Here is a 22,059-nt window from a genome sequence, read left to right on the forward strand (position 1 = left end):
GAAAAGGTAGAGAAACAAACTCAGAAAAGGTGAAAGGTTGTGGGAATGTGTCAATTTGCTGGTCGCCGGTTGGCAAAGTGGTATCTTGTCTCTTACTTTCAACTTTGACAGAAGCCCGGTATATTACACCCGAGGTCGGTGTAGCTAGATCGATATCTTAATTTAATAAGCGGACATGGCCAAGAAACGAAGAGAAAGACGAGAGGCCGATAGTGTTTCGTCAGTAACGTTACACGAGGAACCGAAGACAACATTTAACGAGGCACAAACCCTCAAAGGTATGTATAGATAACGACGTTGCTATCCCGCATAACTGGCTAGTAATAGCTAGCTAATTTATTTGTGTTTTAATTGATTAGCTAACGTTAAGATACATTACTGTTTATATGATATGGTACACGTCTCGTTAAATAATGTTGCTAGCCGGCTTGATAACTAGCCAGATGATTGTGAAATGCGGATATGCTGTTGTCAGTCAGCGTTGGCTAACTAACGTTACTAACAGCTGATTATCAAGATTCAGAAGTTACTTGCTTTCAAGGCTGGTGGTGGTATGACGGAGTTGAAGCACAGACAAAATGGGATAGTTACCAGTGTATTTGGTTGAAATTCACATGATCAGGTTAGTAACTTAGTAGCTTGCTATCTATCCAGCCACTGTCAGGGGCCATACCCAGTTTGACATTAAGTTACTAGTGTTAATCAGTGTCAATGACAGAACTACTTGGATGAAGTCAGGAAAATATTAGTAGGCTAACCATGTAATGTTATTCTTATATAGATGGAGCAACACAATTATCATAACAGGATGTTACATAATACGCATTTTATTTATACTTAAAAAATTTATTTAACCTTTTTATTTAAATAAACATAAGCTTGGAGTCATGTGATAACATAGTAGTCAGTTTCAAGGATTATATATCTTGAATGGTTTGACTACATAGCATGCTTCATGTACTCTGGGGAAATCAACCAGGAACTAGAACAACAAGTGATGCAAAGTGAAGCAAGACATTACATGAGGCTTACTGCTGTTGTTACAGAAGAATAGAGGCTTATCAAGTTATTTTTAATTTGCTGACTGTGTGTGCTATATAACTTAGCTACTTCCCTCTCCACAGAGACTCAATACACTGGAGGGGGCTCAGCTCGCATGTCTCTCCTCATCCTGCTGTCTGTCTTCACCTGCGCTGCTTCTGTCATGTACCTAGTGTACAGGAATTTCCCAGAGCTCAACGAGTAATTGTTCTTTGCATTTATCTTTCCAGCAAGCAGACTCATGTTTAGAGAGTTACTTTTGTATAACATTTGTAACTTTTGTGAAACAGCCTACCAAATGGCATTCACCAGCCAAGTTAAATAATTTCATTAAAATAGTTCTCATCATTAGCTGTTATAACAGTTGATGGATTATTTTATGGAGCGGAAATGGATATGATTTTATAACGGCGCATTTTCTCAATTCAAACATTCCCCTGCAACTAGCCATCAGAGTTTAGAAGACACCTGGGACGTCCGAATAGAGAACAAAGAAAGTATCACCATGTAAAGGCTGTTTGGAAATATGACTATTACAGATATGTAGGAGCCTGTTATCAATGATTATCACAGTTAATGATGAGAACCATTTGATTTAAAATGTCTACAGCCAAGTATGTCACACTCCAATAGACAGTCACGTTTTAATTTCTGTTTCTGTAAGTGTCAAAGCCCTTGCACACAGATTCACACATTTTTATTTATCCACAACATTGTATGATGGTGAATTGATATAAATGTTTTTTTCATTTCAGTGATGAGATGGCTACTATTAAAATCCCCAAAGATATGGATGATGCCAAAGCCTTGGGCACTGTACTTTCCAAATATAAGGACACCTACTACACCCAAGTGTTAGTAGCCTACTTTACCACCTATATCTTGTATCCTTTTGGGTAGTAAATGTATTGCAAAGTTTTTAACGTTTGGAGGATTGAGTTACATACTTATTAGCTGTTTCAACATGCATCATGTCTGCGAGGCCCCCTGTGTAATCCAGTGGGTCAGCAGAGGAGAGCGACAGACTGGGAAGCGGGCCAAAACAGGCTTTTGTTACTCTGTGATGGGCCTGTTGATTGCAATCTCCCCTACCTTTCTCTCGCCTGCTCGGTGTACCTCTCATTCATTATTTCCTTTGAACAAAGCAGCCAGCCAAGCCAAGGCCATAGTAAAGGCATGGGGTTGCCTCTGGATAATGAATGGAGAAGTAGGAGGTGGGGGTACAGTGGGCTTTGATCCTTGAGTATTAATTCAGGCAATTGTTGTGTGTTCACAACAACCACAGAGTGCAGTACATTTTCCTTAATTTTATGACCGGAGAAGACTGATGAACAGATGAATGCAGACATGGACATGCAGTTAAACTTAGTTCAACTTTATCAGTACAGTAGCTTCTAAGGACATCCTTTCCACCCACCGCTATTTGCAATAGAAACTCTGTTCCAGATTTGCCAATTGCACTTCAGACAGATATTACAGCCAGATAGAATTATCCGCTATAAAGGAGGAGATAAACATGGTCCTATGCATGTTATGGTCCCACCTCATATGTAAACATCACCCATCTTCAGAGCACATTTTATGAAGAATATGAATTAACACTGCACAGTATGAACTATGAATACAAATGCAGTATCATGCCTGATGTTTTCTACCCTGCTTCCTCTGCTAGTTTTCCTATTCTCTTTCCCCTCCACTGTCTTGGCACATATTAATGCATAGTGTCTGCTCTGGCCAGTATGTGCCAACAGCACAAGGACTGGACCAGCTGACCAGGCCCCAGCCAGTGTCTGGGATGTGTTGCCTTGTAGTTTTATTGGTAAATATATGTTTGATATCCTGTGTGAGAAATGCTTTGCCCACAACATGGTAAAGGTCAGCAACGTTACCAGTAAAACTACAAGACAACACGTCCCAGACAGTGTCTGGGGCCTGGTCAGCTGGTCCAGTCCTTGTGCTGTTAGCACATACTGGTCAGAGCACAGACACTATGCATTAACATGTTCCTAAAGAGTGGAGGGGAAAGAGATTAAGTAAACTAGCAGAAGAAGACATGAGACATGATACTGCATTTGTATTCATAGTTCATATTGTGGTCCTTCTGTAGCTCAGTTGGTAGAGCATGGCGCTTGTAACGCCAGGGTAGTGGGTTCGATTCCCGGGACCACCCATACGTAGAATGTATGCACACATGACTGTAAGTCGCTTTGGATAAAAGCGTCTGCTAAATGGCATATATTATTATTATTATTATACTGTGTAGTGTTAATTCATATTCATAAAAATAAATGTGCTCTCAATATGGATGATGTTTACATATGAAGTGGTACCATAACATGCATAGGACCATGTTTTTCTCCTCTTTTATAGCGGATACTTCTGCACAAATTAGTCCTGCAGCCAGATCTATAATAAACTTGTACTGTATGCTACTACAGTGGAGTATGTTTTAACAATACTGAACAAAAATAGAAATGCAACATTTAAAGTGTTGGTCCCATGTTTCATGAGCTGAATAAAAGATCCCTGAAATGTTCCATATGCACAAAAAGCTTATTTCTCTCATTTTGTGCACAAATTTGTTTACATCCCTGTTAGTGAGGATTTCTCCTTTGCCAAGATAATCCATCCACCTGACAGGTGTGGCAACAATAATCTGATTAAACAGCATGATCAATACACAGGTGCACCTTGTGCTGGGGACAATAAAAGTTCACTCTAAAATGTGTAGTTTTGTCACACAACCCAATGCCACAGATGTCTCAGGTTGAAGGAGCATGCAATTGGCATGCTGACTGCAACAATGTCCACCAGAGCTGTTGCCAATTTGGCAGTACGTCCAACCTGCCTCCCAACCACAGACCACATGTTACCACGCCAGCCCAGGACCTCCACACCCGGCTTCTTCACCTGCGGGATCATCTGAGACCAGCCACCCGGATAGCTGATGAAACAGTGGCTTTGCACAACAGAAGCTTCTGACAGTTTGTGCAGAAATTATGTCTCAGGGAAGCGTATCTGCGTGCTTGTCGTTCTCCCCAAGGGTCTTGACCTGACTGCAGTTCGGCATTGTAACCGACTTCAGTGGACAAATGCTCACATTCGAGGGTCACTGGCATACTAGAGAAGGGTGCTCTTCACGGTTGACTCCCAGTTTCAACTGTACTGGGCAGATGGCAGACAGCATGTATGGCGTTGTGTGGTCGAGCGGTTTCCTGATGTCAACGTTGTGAACAGAGTGCCCCATGGTAGCGGTGAGGTTATGCTATGGGCAGGCATAAACTACAGAAAACTAAAACCCATTGTCGTGCCATTCATCTGTCGCCATCACCTCATGTTCCAGCATGATAATGGAAGGCCCCATGTCGCAAGGATCTGTACACAATTCCTGGAATTTGAAAATGTGTCAGTTCTTCCATGGCCTGCATACTCACCAGATATGTCACCCATTGAGCATGTTTGGGATGCTCTGGATTTATGTGTGCAACTTCACACAGTCATTGAAGAGGAGTGGGACAACATTCCTCAGGCCACGAAATAATATAAATTGTTGCATCTTGCGTTTTTATATTTTTGTTTCGTGTATTTTTGTGACTGCATCCACAAATGTGTGTGCACATACTGCTGTGTGTTCAACCCTTGAGCTGTATTCCTTGACGCTACTGACTCAGCCTCCAGACATTTGCGATCCCTGGATCCATCTTCCTCAGTATCCTGTCTGGTTATCTCTACCCCTTCCCCCTGGCTCTTTTCCTCGTCTGCCTGGTGAGTATACTATTGACACAAGGAGAACTATGACTAATAATAGTGGTGACATTTACAAAATCTACTTTGACTCTGTAAACCAGACTCGGTTTACAAAATGTACTGCCTCTGTCACTGTTTCCCAGTGCTCTGGCCTGGGGGCTTCCTTCTGCTACATGCTGTCTTATCTAGTGGGGCGACCAGTGGTCTACAGATACCTGACAGAGAGAGTCCAGAAATGGTCCCAGCAGGTAAGACCTTTTTGGAAGGAAAAACAGGTTGATTTGGTACGTGAACAGTGTAGGAAGTTGTTGATATGAGAGTACAAGAAAACTTTTAACAATTTAGTAACACCCACAGAACAGTGGAGTCTTAGTAGGGGGCTAGTAGCCTCTGATCCTTTCTGTGAATGACAGGTTCTGCTATCTGTTTTTAATTGCAGGTTGACAAGCACAGAGATCATCTCATCAATTACATCATATTTCTGAGGATCACTCCCTTTCTGCCCAACTGGTTCATCAACATCACCTCACCCATCATCAATGTGCCTTTGGGGTTCTTCTTCCTTGGTACTTTCTTTGGTAAGGCTAAGATATATCAAACTCCAGTATTTCCTTCTCAGTAGAAAACAGTGTTGATAGTGCTGCATTGTCTTTTTTGCTGAGCTATTTTTGAATCTCTCATACCATTTAATGCAGTGGTCACCAAACTTTTCTGAGTCAAGATCACTTTTGCAGTCAAAAAGCAAGCTGAGGTCTACTGCTCAGATTTTTTATTTTTTATTTTTTTACATACATCTCACACAAACAGTTTTGTAGGAATGAGGTTTGGGCAGTAGGCCTAATGCATTATCACAGCATATTGGCTATATGATTGGCCTGCCAATATTGTTAATCTCAGACCATATTATATTTCAAAACTCGAGCTTTGATAATAAAAGAGATTAGTTGGTTTAGCACTTGTGAGGCACTGTGGAGCATGAATTTTAATAATTCGCTTTTAGATTTTACTGGACTGATGGTACCTGCGTCTGATGGCCAACAAGGTCAAATCACGACGTTAGTGATCTTCAGCTCGAAAAGTCAGAGCTTTGGAAAGATGCTAGAGTTTCCGAGTTGGATGACCGGTTAAAAGGATTTTCCCAACCGCCTCTCACGGTCGCTGCTCTCTCCTTCCTTTCCTCCGGTGAGACTGACCAGAGAGAGGGGACACACTCTTCCACCTAAGGGCGAAACTCGAGTCATACCGCATCTGCCTCATGCACAAATTCATGTTGTTCATATGACCAGAGAATGTAAAATATTCCTTGATATTAAAATCGACACGACGAGCTGCTAATAAAAATAAAACGCAGGGCTATCGATACTTGGCAAGTACGGATAAGGGAGTTTTATAATAGTGTTGAATAAAAACAGTGACAGCGCTGAATATAAATTTAAACATGCACTCACTCATAAAAACAGCAGCTCTTTGCTGTATTCGCTGACAGTCTCTCTGTGATCATGGTTTTAAAAGTTATTAAATCTTACATAGGCTAGTAGCCTATTAAATTTAGCTGTAGTCAAGGTTATGGAATTCTGCAGCCACGGTAATTTTAGCTATCCAATTGGGCAGCGCTGTAGGTGCACTCGATTTTGTCTCATATTTGCCGGTCGGCCGGGTAGACGGAGTTTGTCTCTTCAGACAAAATGGTTAAAAAGGAACACTTTGCTTACCCGGTGCACAGGGCTTTTGAATCAAGTGCATCTACGGTCAACAGCTCAACACGATATTTTTAAAAAAGGAGTGCAAGCCTTTATAGTTCGCTAGCTTTTCGACATAAATATTTGGTGATTGACTAGGAATGCCTTAGCCATGTGTTGTGTGTCTTACAATATTGACTTCCTCCCTTATCTCTGACTGTCAGGAGTGGCCCCACCGTCCTTCGTGGCGATCAACGCTGGTACAACACTGTACAAACTGACGACAGCTGGAGAGGCAGTGTCCTGGAACTCTCTGATTGTGCTAGGTGTCCTGGCCATACTCTCTATCCTGCCTGTCTGCTTCCAGAAGAAACTGCAGCAGAAGATGGAGTAGGCCCGAGACAACTCATCTGCCTGCCTGATCCCCCAGCCCATCCCTTGGCTCAGGAATGGTACACCCCGCTGTCACTCACATAGTCCTGCCTGTTGCTGTCCCACACACCTGCTGAGGTTGCTGTGGAAACATTGCTGTTGGCCCAACCCTGACTCCTGTGTCCAAAACATGTGGTGGTGGCCACCTCAACTTTGTGCTCTACAAAGGACTAACTGGCCTCTGCTCATCCTCGGGTTTGTTCTCCCATTTTTGTTAAATGTTGCTTGCCTGTAAAACGATTTAAGGAAGGATACAGAAAACATCAGGCATCTGTCTTTAATATTGTTTTAATCACAATTGTTCTCACAAGTTCAAGCTACACTTCCCTCCTTTGTATTTCTTGAACCATGTTTTGAATTGATTTAATCTCTTAACCTGTGTGATATGGGTGACGTCAAAGCAATACTGATCAGAATCGCAGTTTAGTGTTTTTGATTTTCACAAAATGTTAGGACTATTGTTATGACTGTTTTATACACTGGTTAGAATGTGAGTATATTAAATCATTTAGAATGTTCTATCATTTGAAGATATTGTTAACACACCACCCTAAAATGATCTGTGTGCCATCAATGTTGACATGAAAAATATGCATATGAACACATAGTATGATACATATGAAACTCTTGATGCTTTTGTTGAGCCTATCAGTAAACATATGAAACGGCATATCAAGTATTGAAAACTAGTGTTTTGTATAATATTATTTTATATTTGTTCTACTAATGGTGCTGAGACTCCCTCTCTGCCTGTGTGCTCTCCCTTGTGTGTCACCAGTCCAAATTTTCTGCCAGTTGAGAAATGCAGTAGTGGATGACCCAGCAGTGCCCTTTGCAAAGCTACCAATTCGATTTTTGGTTGTTCATGCTTTTCCCAGGTGTTAGTGATTTCACACTGCTACTTCATGTACAGTGCCTTCAGAAAGTAGTCACACCCCTTGACTTTTTCATAATTTTGTTGTTACAAAGTGGGATTAAAATTGATTTAATTGTAATATTTTTGTCAATGATCTACACAAAATACTCTGTCAAAGTGGAAGAAAAATTCAAACATTTGTAAAAATAAAACACTAATATACGCTACATGACCAAAAGTATGCCAAAATCATGGGCGTTAATATAGAGTTGGTCCCCCCTTTGCTGCAGTCTGTGTTCCAATTAATCTCAAAGGTGGTTAATGGGGTTGAGATCAGGGCTCTGTGCAGGCCAGTCAAGTTCTTCAACACCAATCGCGACAAATCATTTCTGTATGGACCTCGCTTTGTGCACAGGGGCATTGTCATGCTGAAACAAGAAAGGACTTTCCCAACACTGTTGCCACAAAGTTGGAAGCATAGAATCGTCTAGAATGTCATTGTATGCTGTAGTGTTAAGATTTCCCTTCACTGGAACTAAGGGACCTAGCCCAAACCATGGAAAACAGACCCAGACCATTATTCCTCCTCCACCAAACGCACAGTTGCATTGGGGCAGGTAACGTTCTGGCATCCGCCAAACCCATCTGTCGGACTGTCAGATATTGATGCGTGATTGATCACTTCAGAGTATGCTTTTCCAGTGCTCCAGACTCCAAGCGGCGAGATTTAAGTGAAAACTGTAACTAGGCCACTCAGAAACATTAAATGTTGTCTTGGTTAGCAACTCCAGTGTATATTTGGCCTTGTGTTTTAGGTTATTGTCCTGCTGAAAGGTGAATTTGTCTCAACAGTGTCTGTTGGAAAACAGACTGAACAAGGTTTTCCTATAGGATTTTACCTATGCTTTGCTCTATTCTGTTTCTTTTGATCATAAACTCCCTAGTCCTTGCTAATGACAATCATACACATAGCATGATGCATCCACCCCCATGCTTGAAAATATGAAGTGGCACTCAGCGATGATGTTTGGATTTGTCCCAAACATAATGCTTTTTTATCCAGAACATAACGTTAATTACATTTCCACATTTTTTTGTAGTTTTACGTTCGTGCCTTATTGCAAACAGGATACATGTTTTAGAATATTTTATTCTGTAGTAAGTATAGTATTGTGTAGTAACTACAATGTTGTTGATCCATCTCAGTTTTCTCTTATCATAGCCATTAAATTCATTGTGAAATCCCTGAGCGTTTTCCTTCCTTCCTTTACACCATCCAAAGTGTAAGATCTTCACCATGCTCAAAGGGATATTCAACGTCTTTTAATTATTAAAAAAAAACACATATACCTACCAATAGATGCCCTTTGTGAGGCATTGGAAAACCTCCCTGGGCTTTGTGGTTGAATCTGCGTTTGAAATTCACTCAATTCAGGGACCTTAATTATATGTATGTGTGGGGTACAGAGTTGAGGTAGTTATAAAAAAAAATGTTAAACACTCTTATTGCACACAGAGTGAGCCCACGCAACTTATTGTGACTTGTTGAGCACATTTTAACTCCTGAACTTATTTAGGCTTGCCATAGCAAAGGTGGTGAATACTTATTGACTCAAGACTATTCAGCTTTTCATTTTTTATTAGTTTGTAAACATTTCTAAAAACATAATTCCACTTTGACATGATGGGGTATTTTATGAAGGGCAGTGACAAAAAACATCTAAATGGAATACATTTTAAATTCAGGCTGCAACACAAGAAAATGTGAAAAAGAGTCAAGGGGTGTGAATACTTTCTTAAGGGACTGTATATATTTCTTAGAATCCAACCTGTATGTATCTGTTGGTGTGATGCCTAATTTGTACTATAGTTTGGGTGCTTTGATGTGATTGGAGTGATTTTTATTTAGCCTTACCTGATGTCATTATATGAATTCTCTGCTGCTGTGAAACCTTCTGGTTGTATCTAGAGGTTGATGCAGTGAATGTGCGCTTGGGCAGTCTTACTGTTGATGTTTCTTCAAAGTCCATGTCTCAAGCACTGTCCACTCTTCTGCATCTGAGATCACTCATTATTTATGAAAATTGATTTTAAAAAGTGAGGAATCATTTTTTATATTTGGATTATTAACGATCTTACTTGGATCCGCGTTTTAATCCACGATAGAAACCCTTTCTGAACATGAGAAAATACATCTCATTTGTTAGTATTTAATTACCTGAATTAATTTGTGTGGCCTCTTAGCATATCTAAGACTGTGTTGACACAGGCAGCCAAATTCAGATTTTTTTTTTTACCACTAATTGGTGTTTTGACCGATCAGCTCTTTTGCCAATAATTGGTCAAAAGATCATAACTGTTCTGCCTGTGTAAAAACAGCCCTACTGTATCCCAATCCCGCTGTTACCCATCAATTTCATGACCTGTTTCATGTGATTTAGTTGTGTTATTGTTCTTGTTGTTTTGAAATTTGGGCTTCACCTTGTTGTAGTTCATAGAGGTTGCATCATTACCTCATCTTGATTGCACTGCAGTAGTTTTCAGAGGGATCAAGCCCGATGGGAGATCCTGTAGCTGTTCAGTCAATACAAAGTGTGTGCTCTTATGAAAGCTGTTTTGGGATTTAATAAATAAGAATATTTTGTTCCTTTGCCCTTATTACTATCACATTATTATTTCTTCACCCAATTTCATATCAGACGTAATTTCTGGAAATTAATTGATACATATTTGCAAAAACTGTTTAAAAGTCCCCAGGATTTTTATCCCATTTTTAAAGTTCACTGCAATATTAGGGTGTTACATATGTTTCTTATTACAACTTTACAACCTTTGTTGATTTCATGCGGAGAATATTGAGAATATCTGCGCTGGCTTGGATGATTCTTGGTGTGTTTCCATTCATTACACCTGTGATCTTTACAGTATTAAGTTGTGCAAACTGATAATGTATTGCAATATGACCTATGTTTGTAAATTATATTAATTATTGTACATCTTTTTGTCCAAGCTAATGAATGTTGGTTCATTATTAACATATTTATTTTGAAATCATAAAAAATATTCTGTACTTTTTTTCTTTCTCACTGTCTGGTAAATGATTGGAATATGAGAATGTGAATCTAATGGCAATGTTCTGCATGTTTTTACCGTCACATTTTACCACATGGTGGAGCTCTTTGTACATGTCTACAGAGTTCAGCCCCACAGTTGCTTTGACTTATTTGACTTGAACTTTTTATCAAGTAGGACAACATTTTTCTTATGATTTATTGAAATATATTCAAAATTGTGCATCAGGCAAAGTTCATTTGACATGTTTTTCCGGTTTCTGACATCTACTTCTCCTTATCTGTGCTTTGAATACTCAAATAGAATACCTATTACCGTATGTGTATTACAACTATGGTATTACATGTGTATTACATGAATACAATTGTTCAGGCTAAATTGGTGAAATTAAAGTCTGCATTCAGTTGTACACTGGATGGTCTTGGCTACAGTGGAGTAAGAATACTATGGCTCAGGTTCATTATATGTGCAATAAGGCCTATTTAATGCTTCAATACTATAGCATTATTATTATAAAGGAGAGCATTTTACAAGATAAATCCTTAACTCAGGAACTGAAGGGTTAAGTGCATAACGTAATCTGTAAGGAGTTCGCGCATGCTCAGTGTGTTCCCTCTACGCAGCGGTAATGCAAGGGGTTGAGATCTGAGACCGATGAAAACAGCTGTACTTGAAGACCCATAATGCATTTCGGCTGGCATTCTGTTCTGATTTTCATGCTTTGCAGTACATCCACGATGGCTGCGCGAAAACACTACGCGATCATTTAATATGCACCCAACTGACAAAGCAGAGGAAAAGGGTACCACGGGACCAGTCTCAAAATGACCACCGGCTTCAGCTCGAATTCATGTCGTTTCGCAGATTATTTTGTTATCTGCGGACTTGACACTGAAAGCGGGCTTGAACCAGATGAACTGTCCGGTAAGTGTCGGGAACGGGCTGGTAAACCAATAGGAATAATTCTGCATGGTATATAATGTCTTTCCTAGTTTATGTTTCTTTTATATAGATTTTAGAGTACAATATTATATTAATGTTTAGAACAATAAAAACATGACAGTTTATTTATAATGAGGATGAAAACTGGTAATACTGTGTACATCAATAAGTAGGACCGCACACCAGTGTTGTTCATACAAGTTACTATAGTCTACTTTTCCATTCTATATTATAACGTTACGTTTAGTCGTTTAGAATGGATTATTCCAATAAGTGTTGTTATCTTGAAATGCTCGAGAACTGTAGGCCGTCGATGTTCCATAGCCCAGCTGTAATTAAAGACAACGAACAACTGTTCATGGATTAATCTCCTCCTGAGTATAGCCAGCACTCATTGAGTGGTCAAAAGCAGGACAGACACACATTTACATACGTACATCACTGACCTTGATTGGGTGTTTCAGACCTCACCAGAATAAGACATGTTTCTATTTCTACAATTTGTAAATAATAGGGATGTTTCCCCTATCACCATACTGTCAATGGTAATTACACATGCATAAACAAGCATATATATACAAGCAGGTTATGCCAAAAATAGCTACACCCAAGAAGCACATCTGATTTCTTAGTTGTTTATCACATCTGAACGATTTGATTAATTCTCCACTGCCTTCTTACACATTTACCCTCAGTGATAGATTGAAATTAATTGATCAATGCATGGCAGAAAGCAGAGTTCAGAAAACAGAGTGAAACTGGGGGTATCAAGGACCATAAGGTTCTCCCTGGGGGGGCAGAACGCTGAATATGATAGGATGATGTCATTATTAGACTGAGAGGGCCTGCTGTTTCTTCAGAGTGCCATGGGTCTCTGGGGGAGATGAAGATGGTATGTTACATAAAGCAGTTGTGTGTGTGGGGGGGAGAGAAAGTGAACTCTTCCTGAGCTCAGGGTGGTGGGTTAGTTGGGTTAGTTATGTACGAGTTTGAAAAGAAGTGAAACTGGTGTGGGTGAACCTGAAGATGCTGATCTTGGTTTTCTTGTCAACAACAATCATGGGAAGGAACTTGTAGAATCTAGGACATTGTTTTCAAAGGACCATTCAGGCTACACTTTCTTTGGTAGCCTAAGGTCTAAGGATATGTAAGTATGTGCATTTCCCTAAACTCAACTGTTACTTTACAATCAAGCCCTACAGTTTTCTTCTGTAAACATCACCTCCTGTTTATGAATATGTACAAATCAGAACAATAATTTATTATACTGCTGAGACATTTTTGTTAGTCTCGCAGGTGGTCTCAATCATGAGTCAGCACCATTTTATTTTGTGTGTGTGTGTGTCTCATGAGATGTCATTAGTTGCTCTCTACCTCTGTGACTTGTTTCTGGAGGCTCTCTGGAAAGAACAAACCCTTGTATAGTTCAACAAACACAATGAGCATGCATCCTGTGCCTTGCCTGTAAGTTTCCCCTCATAAAGTATCCTCATTTTACAATAATGAGGTATAATGTAGGAAAAGAGAAGACCGTGAACTGCAGTAATAAAAAACATACACAACTCACTGGTTTGTGAGTGGCACCACCCTAGCATGTCTCTCAATTCACTAAACATAGGCCTAAGGTTCTACTTATCATCAAGGGCCATTTTTTTGCAGGGGGGATGGACACATCTTTAGATAACACACACATCTCTCTTATAACACATCTATCTTATGCAAATTTACTTAACACATCTGATGAGATAAATTATTAACAGTATTTGCATTCGTTTTCTTAAATTTTAAGTTTGTCGCAAAGACACGTTTCCTTCCTCTCAGTGTAAAAATGGAAGTAGAATCTTTTACAGGAATCAGTCAAAGATGTGTTCACTTCTCTGTTGTTTATCTTGAGAGAATTATGCTATTCAGATTCTTATCATGATTGTCTCCTCTCCTCGAGTACCTGCCTCTCTGAGATAGAGACCAGCTGGTGAAAGTAAAAGGTCACTGAGGTGTTCAGCAGGAGATTGCATGTCATTCAGTAATTTGTAAATCTAGGAAGAGTGAATTAGACAAATAATGGTGGTCCTCTGACCAGAGACTAGACTGTAGAAGACTAGAGGTTATCCTGTAGGTTCCATACTTGGCCTTCATGTTTTCTCCTGTAGTGACTCACTCAGACAATGGAAAGCCTTTTTGGGGGCTAAGGGTGCTGTTGGCTGAGTTGATATGGGATGAGGAATTTGTCCTCTTTGCCATTCCATGCATAGTTCCAGGGCCATGAGTGCACTGCTGAGACTTATAGCACTGTTTGGTGTAATGGTATGATAGGCTCTTATTAGACATGCTTGTTACAGACAGTTTCCTGAGTCTGTCAGCCACATCTAAGGAATTAAAGCTGTAGGCCTATCAGATATCTCAAGCTGTGTGTTTTATGTATAATATGGTTTGAATGATATGCTTCCAGGATTCCTTCTCTTGTAAGATTGGATCAGCGAATAGGAAGTGACTGCATGCCTAGCGGGGATTTTGAATAGTGAAGACTGCCTAGGGCCAGACCCTGATGTAACCTTCCTCATTGTGGTCAAGGATCAACGGGGTAGGTTATAATGGTTAGGGAGCATCTTCTCTAATCAGAGAGGATTACAATACATCACATTTTCCCTTCTGCTTTTTTAGCTAGATCTTACTAGCTGACAAAAAAATGCTATTACAATGTTACTGCAATCTCGTAGCAAGCAGACAATACACTAGCAATGTTGTGAGTGTACAACTCTCTATGGGGTGTTGCCACGTCACTGAGATATTGTAGGAATGTCTGTGAAAAGTTCATCCCTGTGAGTATATTTGTGAATCTCCTCCAGCTGTACACACACGGCTGTTAGCGTTGGCCTTCCTAAAGCTCTGATGTGGTGAGGTGTCGTGATTGACTAGTGAGTAGATAAGCAGGGTTAAGGTGTCTAAGCTTCCTACAGCCTGGCCTCTGTTCTGCTGCTCACCGACTGACTGTAGAGACTGGCTCGTGACAGAGAGTGTGGACACATACACTACTGCCCCTCTGAAAGTTTTACAGTTTATTTCTGGATCAATTGCTCACCAAAAATTGTGATTTTCAACCATCCCTCTGGGCCTTATGTCACTCCCCCCATCTCCCCTAACCTCTACTTCCCGTCTCCTCTCCCTACTAGTCCACTGTCATGGTCTGCAAACAAATATACCATTCACACATTTCCACTGAAGATTTACCTTACTGTTTTACCAAAAAAGGCTCAGACTTTTCTGTTTCCATCTATGCAAGCCACCCTCCGGGTCTCACTGGGCATAGCTCTTGCAGACCTTCTCTGACTTGGGGCCAAGCCTAGGGTACTTTTCATTTTAATTTACATAACAATGGCTACTGTGGCCTTTTAACACCTCACAAGGCAACTGTTTTGATGATGCAGAGGTTGTTGGTTCTGCTCGTTACAAGTCTTAAGTGTCACACTCCTGATGGACACACATAAGTCTCATTGGAAAAGCACCTCTCCCTATCTCTCTACAGTAGAGATCCATGGAGTATGTATCCTCTTAGGGAGTATGTATCCTCTTCGAGAAACAAGGCCTTTGGATAGTTACATGAATGCTTTCTCATGCAGCTATTTTGGTATCTCTTGATAACACCCTCCACCACAACTATACTCTGTGGAGATACTGCCAGCAGTATGGTTCCTGCTGTGTGCAGGCTATGTGATCTCGGTATGAACTTCCTGCTGCCCCTCTTGTTCTCAGGCTGCTGAGACCCAGTTAGCACTAGCAGAGCTGCTTCATATACGGTAGCAACGGTGAGTCGAGGGGCTCTTCTTCTCCCTTGGCAGACTGAAGGACTCATGTGCACACAGCAAATAGACAGCCTAGCACAAGCTGCTCTCACTGACCAACCAGAGGAGATTATGGGTGTCATGTGCTTAGTGGACTGAGCAAGCTTCGAGCTGCAGTCTCTATGCAATTAGTCTGTGCTGTGGTGAGTGTGTCGAATAAAGGTGTCCGCATGCTTTCCAGCCGAAACACCTTGGAAGAGTTTGTGCATATATCATGACAACATTTTGTGTAGTTTTTGTTCGTATTTGACACCTGTAAGGCTTTTTTTTGTCTACACCCCTTCGTCGGTGATTGGTCAACAGTAGGGACTCTTCAATAAAGTCTTTGTTGTCATTTAATGAGAGACGACTTGTTTTCATGCAAATTTTTCATTGAGAAATACTGCACCAAACATCTTAGTTGGATGTAAAATGGAGCTGCGGCTAACATGTCCTCGGCAACAACGTCAAAACTAATGACAGATTTCATTAGTTATTTTAGATTAATTTGGACTATTTTGACGAAGTGTAGACTTGCTACAGCTTCTCAAAAACTATTGCCGCTTTTTTCTTGTTTTTCAAGTGTTTTTTTATGGGAGTATGCGAGCACACTCGTTCAGTTCAGCAAGACAAGTTTCTCTAGGCACTAGCCTAACTGAAGCACGCTGACACCTTAAGAAACATTAAGAATCACAATAAGGTAGTGTGGTCCATGATGCAGGCTCAGTTATCACTGGGATGTTTGTTGGAGAAAGAGGGGCTTGTCCATATGCTGATCTGGCAGTTTCACTTCAGGTGAGCAGAAGCCTTGTGAAATCATAAGAAACCCCACAATTCATGTCACTTGTGAACACAAGCTGATTTGTCAGTTTTACAGAGTGGTTTGAGTCACACTGGTCTTTCCATGGCTTGTGTTCTGACTCAAACGGTAAAGTCAGGCAGTCAGGATGGATGGGGCTTTCCAGATAGCCCTTTCTCTGATCACCACTAATGATAGTGGATGCAGACGACCTCATTCTGTATACTTCTGGCCCTTCCTTGGACACTGTACTAACTAACCTCCAAACAAGCTTCAATGCCATACAACACTCCTTCCGTGGCCTCCAACTGCTCTTAAACACTAGTAAAACCAAATGCATGCTTTTCAACCGTTCACTGCCTGCACCCTCCCGCCCGACTAGCATCACCACCCTGGACGGTTCCGACCTAGAATATGTGGACAACTATAATAGCTAGGTGTCTGGCTAGACTGTAAACTCTCCTTCCAGACTCATATTAAACATCTCCAATCCGAAATCAAATCTAGAATCGGCTTTCTATTTCGCAACAAAGCCTCCTTCACTCATGCCGCCAAACTTACCCTAGTCAGTAAAACTGACTATCCTACCTAGAGATCGACCGATTATGATTTTTCAGCGCCGATACTGATACCGATTATTGGTGGACCAAAAAAGCTGATACCGATTATTCGGACAATTTTTTTATTTCTAATAATGACAATTACAACAATACTGAATGAGCACTTATTTTAACTTAATATAAAACATAAATAAAATCAATTTAGCCTCAAATAAATAATGAAACATGTTCAATTTGGTTTAAATAATGCAAAAACAAAGTGTTGGAGAAGAAAGTAATATGTGCCATGTAAAATATGTGCCATGTAAAAAAGCTAACGTTTAAGTTCTGTCAGGACCCGGTTACGAACCCGGGTCTCCGGAGTGAGAAACAGTCACTTAACCAACTGAGCCACGAATAGTCAGCAGAACCCAGAAGATGAGGCAGACACAGCAGTACTAGAGACGGTGTACTTAATGAAGTAAAAAGTGAAGTCCTTCAGGAAAACATGTAACTCCACAACCTCAAAAGGAATTCCACAAGAACAAAGGTAATCCTCCAAGACAAAAAGGTAAATCCACAAGGTGGTAGATATAGCATAAAAAGCCTCAAAAGATACTCAAAAATAAATAAACAAGAACAAAAAACAGAATTCCACAAGAGAGTCCACCGGGATCAACAAGAGTTCACAGAATACTAGGGCTGGGTGCTAACATACAAACACAGAGCAAAGAACTGAGGAAAACTAAGGGTTTAAATACAATCAGGGGAAACGAGGCACAGGTGCAAATAATAATGGGGATCAAGGGAAAGCAAAAAGTCAAAAAGCACAATGGGGGCATCTAGTGACCAAAAACCGGAACAACCCTGGCCAAATCCTGACAGGTTCCTACTAACATAATAACACACAGAAATACGAGCCTTTTGTCATTAATATCATCGAATCCGGAAACTATTATTTTGAAAACAAAACGTTTATTATTTCAGTGAAATACGGAACCGTTCGGTATTTTATCTAACGGGTGGCATCCCTAAGTCTAAATATTCTTATTACATTGCACAACCTTCAATGTATGTCATAATTATGTAAAATTCTGGCAAATTAGTTCGCAATGAGCCAGGTAGCCCAAACGATTGCATATACCCTGACTCTGCGTGCAATGAACGCAAGAGAAATTACACAATTTTACCTGGTTAATATTGCCTGCTAAACTGGATCAGTAGTTATAACTAGTGATTATGATTGATTATTTTTTATAAGATAAGTTTAATGCTAGCTAGCAATTTACCTTGGCTTCTACTACATTCGCGTAACAGGCAGGCTACTCGTGGAGTGCGATGGTTAGAGCATTGGACTAGTTAACTGTGCGGTTGCAAGATTGGAACCCCTGAGCTGACAAGGTGAAAATCTGTTGTTCTGCCCCTGAGCAAGGCAGTTAACCCACAGTTCCTAGGCAGTCATTGAACATAAGAATATGTTCTTAACTGACTTGCCTAGTTAAATAAAAGGTATTTAAAAAATAATAATAATAATAAAAAATCGATGCCCAAAAATACAGTTTTCAGATTGTTATGAAAACTTGAAATTGGCCCTAATTAATCGGCCATTCCGATTAATCGGTCGACCTCTAATCCTGCCGATCCTCGACTTCGGCGATGTCATCTACAAAATAGCTTCCAACACTCTACTCAGTAAACTGGATGCAGTCTATCACAGTGCCATCCATTTTGTTACCAAATCACCTTATACCACCCACCACTGCGACCTGTATGCTCTAGTCGGCTGGCCCTCGCTACATATTCATCGCCAGACCCACTGGCTCCAGGTCATCTATAAGTCTTTGCTAGGTAAAGCTCCACCTTATCTCAGTTCACTGGTCACGATAACCACACCCACCGATAGCACACGTTCCAGCAGGTATATCTCACTGATCATCCCCAAAGCTAACACCTCATTTGGCCGCCTTTCCTTCCAGTTCTCTGCTGCCAGTGACTGGAACGATTTGCAAAAATTGCTGAAGTTGGAGACTTTTATTTCCCTCACCAACTATAAACATCAACTATCTGAGCAGCTTACCAATCACTGCAACTGTACATAGTCCATCTGTAAATAGCCCACCCAATCTACCTACCTCATCCCCATACTGTTTTTATTTTATTTACTTTTCTGCTATTTTGCACACCAGTATCTCTACTTGCACATCATCATCTGCTCATTTATCACTCCAGTGTTAATCTGTTAAATTGTAATTATTTGCTCCTAATGCCTATTTATTGCCTACCTCCTCATGCCTTTTGCACACAATGTATATAGACTTTCCTTTCTCTACTGTGCCATTGACTTGTTTGTGTTATTGGCTTGTTTGTTCACAGAGCCCATATATCCGTACAGGAAGCCTCCATCATCTTTCTCCAAGACACTGCCCCTTATTGGGTTACACCACCAGGACTTAAAACAGATGTGTCCTTTAGAGGGTTATTTGTCTTAAGAACCGGAACTGGAGTCCGCCTGAAGATATAGGCCTAGGAATGTTCTGTATCAACACTGTACTGACTATGTTCTCTTATAAGAGTTCAAGCCCCTATAATGAGCAGACATTGTGACTTGCCAAAGGACATCCATGTTAGAGGAGAATGATTCGATTCTCTCTAGGGGAGGTATAAAAAATGTCTTCCGATGTAGAAATTGAAAAAGCTGTCAGTAAAAAAGTATATTTCACTTTCATAAGGGGGCTCTGACTGTCAACGTGTTGACGTTAGGAATATGGGTACTGAGGGTGGAAATGATCAGGCTGAGGTGAATGAGGATGAGCTGTCTGTCTCAGAATGCCTCTGTGCTGTAACCAGTGCATGATTAGCCCCTCCAGATCATGAGCTCTGACAGGGGAACAGAAACCCACTCTCTCCCTATCCACTGCCTAAACATGGCCTGAAGCTTTCCTCTGTAGAGCACTGCATTTCCTTGTGTGTCCCCCACAAAGAGACAAGATAGTCATCTGCCCCCTCTCCCATTTTCTCTTTGATTTTTAATAGATTTTTGTGCACAAAGCCTCTTAAGATGGGACTGTTATTATTATTATTTTTTCATGGAACTCCCTTTGTCCTCTTCTTTTCAATTCAATATGATGAAGTTATTAACGTCCAAAGCTGTGTGATCTCCAGAAAATACTCTTCATATCCAATAAGACAGACTAGTAATTATTAAATGTGATCTTTTCCAAGGCAACATGGACAAAGGTCTCATAATTTTTTGCCATGTCACGATCACGATCACATGTAATTTTTGAAAAAACGATTTAACTAACCAGCTAATATCTCTCTCCCTTAGTATGCCATGCACATGCTATAATCTTTTCATGACACTGACTTTGCCATCAGGGGGCAGTTATATCACTGGCTGCAGCAGCCAAAACGTGGCAAACTTGATGACAAAACCCTCCTTTATGCGACAGTGTTGGGGTGCAGGGTGAGACTAGATTAGCATATGTATTAGGGGCCCTCCTGCCAGGCCGACGTGATTGGCTGGCTACAACTTGGACCTGCTGAGTACATGGGGACAGGCAGCTGACACAACCCACCCCCACTATTCAAATGCTAACATCCCTCGAGTTTCCCAGAAATTCCCTCAGTGAATGACATCACTATAAAGCCCCCCGCACATGCTCAGTGTGTGTCTGCACTCATATTCGCTGCCAATTAATAATTCATAGGTGTTTTAAAGGAGCTCAAGTCCTAAGGAAGTTTCCTCGGGCATCTTACAGTGTCTAACTAAATAGTGTTTAAGCAAATCTGTAACCCTGTGGAATTGAATAATGACTGTTGAAGTGTGTTATACACATGGAAGTATAATTCAATAGGGGAAACAAGTCTGTGTGCCCTTAAAAAATCTAGCCCTCCGGTACTTGTTGGCCATTTCGGATGGCCAGGCTGGACCTCTCCTTTCTGTACTTTTATGTAATTCAAAATCACTTTTTGACTCGAGAACTTGAGACTGAGAAGAAGCCAAGCCATCCTTTATTGAGCAATACACATAATACTTCTCTATATTCTGAGATTATAAAAGGCAGATTTCTACACTGAACAAAAATATTAACGCAATATGTAAAGTGTTGGTCCCATATTTCATGAGCTGAAATAAAGGATCCCAGAAATGTTCCATACACACAAAAAGCTTATTTCTCTCAAATGTTGTGCACACATTTGTTTACATCCCTGTTAGTGAGCCTTTCTCATTTGCCAAGATAATCCATCCACCTGACCAGAGTGGCATATCAAGAAGCTGATTAAACATCATGATCATTACACAGGTGCACCTTGTGCTGGGGGACAATAAATGGTCACTGTAAAATGTGAAGTTTTGTCACAACACAATGCAACAATGTCTCAATTTTTGAAGGAGCGTGCAATTGACATGCTGACTGCAGGAATGTCCACCAGAGCTGTTGCCAGAGAATTTAATGTTAATTTCTCTACCATAAGCTGCCTCCAACGTCATTTTCGAAAAATTGGCAGTACATCCAACTGGCTTCACAATCGCAGACCATGTGTATGGCGTTGTGTGGGCGAGCGGTTTGCTGATGTCAATGTTGTGAACAGAGTGTCCCGTGGTGGTGGGGTTATGGTATGGGCAGGGATAAGCTACGGACAACAAGCATTTTTTATCAATAGCAATTTGAATGCACAAAAATACCATGACAAGATCCTGAGGCCCATTGTAAGGCCTGTTTTATTTAAGGTATCTGTGACCAACAGATGCATATATGTATTCCCAGTCATGTGAATTTCATAGATTGGGGCCTAATGATTTTATTTCAATTGACTGATTTCCTCATATGAACTGTAACTCAGTACAATCTTGGAAATTGTTGCATGTTGGGTTTATATTTTTGTTCAGAATACAGTATATATACATTCACTATGGTGTGTGCATGGTCCACACATGCCTTGAGACCTCTCTGCAGTTCCTGACTCTGGATGTCAAAGCTCAAGTCATACAGAACTGGAATAAATGCTTCACATAAGGAAACCTGCCTTTAAATCCCAGGCAGAGTTCATGACTGGAGAAAAGCTTGTAGAATAAGCTAACTCCGCCCTCTCAGCACCCTGAGGCTCTCTCTATCTCCTCTGCTCCGCT

The 22,059-nt window shown here is 40.6% G+C and overlaps 2 protein-coding genes across 6 annotated transcripts in view; both read left to right on the plus strand.

Moving 5' to 3' along the window:
* The first annotated feature begins 1 nt into the window (after nt 1).
* LOC124033614 (transmembrane protein 41B) lies at nt 2-7,894 on the plus strand. Of its 2 annotated transcripts, none has more exons than XM_046345708.1 (7): nt 2-278; nt 1,125-1,242; nt 1,797-1,925; nt 4,713-4,806; nt 4,932-5,036; nt 5,228-5,366; nt 6,692-7,894. In XM_046345708.1, exons 1-7 carry the CDS (start codon nt 176-178, stop codon nt 6,859-6,861), a joined length of 858 nt encoding a protein of 285 aa, XP_046201664.1. In that variant the 5' UTR covers nt 2-175; the 3' UTR covers nt 6,862-7,894. The 2 variants fall into 2 exon arrangements, with proteins under 2 accessions (XP_046201664.1, XP_046201665.1); XM_046345709.1 differs by lacking the exon at nt 2-278 and adding an exon at nt 397-622.
* Nucleotides 7,895-11,462: 3,568 nt separating this feature from the next.
* LOC124033615 (DENN domain-containing protein 5A-like) overlaps nt 11,463-22,059 on the plus strand; it is a 62,710-nt gene continuing 52,113 nt past the window's right edge. For 2 of the 4 annotated variants that reach the window (XM_046345710.1, XM_046345711.1), the window contains exon 1: nt 11,463-11,751. In XM_046345710.1, the coding sequence (XP_046201666.1) occupies nt 11,652-11,751 (100 nt within the window). In that variant the 5' untranslated portion in view covers nt 11,463-11,651. The remainder of the gene's footprint in view (nt 11,752-22,059) is intronic. The other 2 variants (XM_046345712.1, XM_046345713.1) reach the window with 1 other exon arrangement.

Source organism: Oncorhynchus gorbuscha, linkage group LG04 (genome assembly GCF_021184085.1).
Source record: "Oncorhynchus gorbuscha isolate QuinsamMale2020 ecotype Even-year linkage group LG04, OgorEven_v1.0, whole genome shotgun sequence".
In the NCBI taxonomy this organism is placed as follows: domain Eukaryota; kingdom Metazoa; phylum Chordata; class Actinopteri; order Salmoniformes; family Salmonidae; genus Oncorhynchus; species Oncorhynchus gorbuscha.

Excerpts from the sequence above, each read along its gene's own strand:
- LOC124033614 (XM_046345708.1), top strand. The coding sequence starts at position 176 with ATGGCCAAGAAACGAAGAGAAAGACGAGAGGCCGATAGTGTTTCGTCA. Across the intron at positions 1,243-1,796 it reads AATTTCCCAGAGCTCAACGA|TGATGAGATGGCTACTATTA; the intron begins GTAATTGTTCTT and ends TTTTCATTTCAG. Across the intron at positions 4,807-4,931 it reads CTCTTTTCCTCGTCTGCCTG|TGCTCTGGCCTGGGGGCTTC; the intron begins GTGAGTATACTA and ends ACTGTTTCCCAG.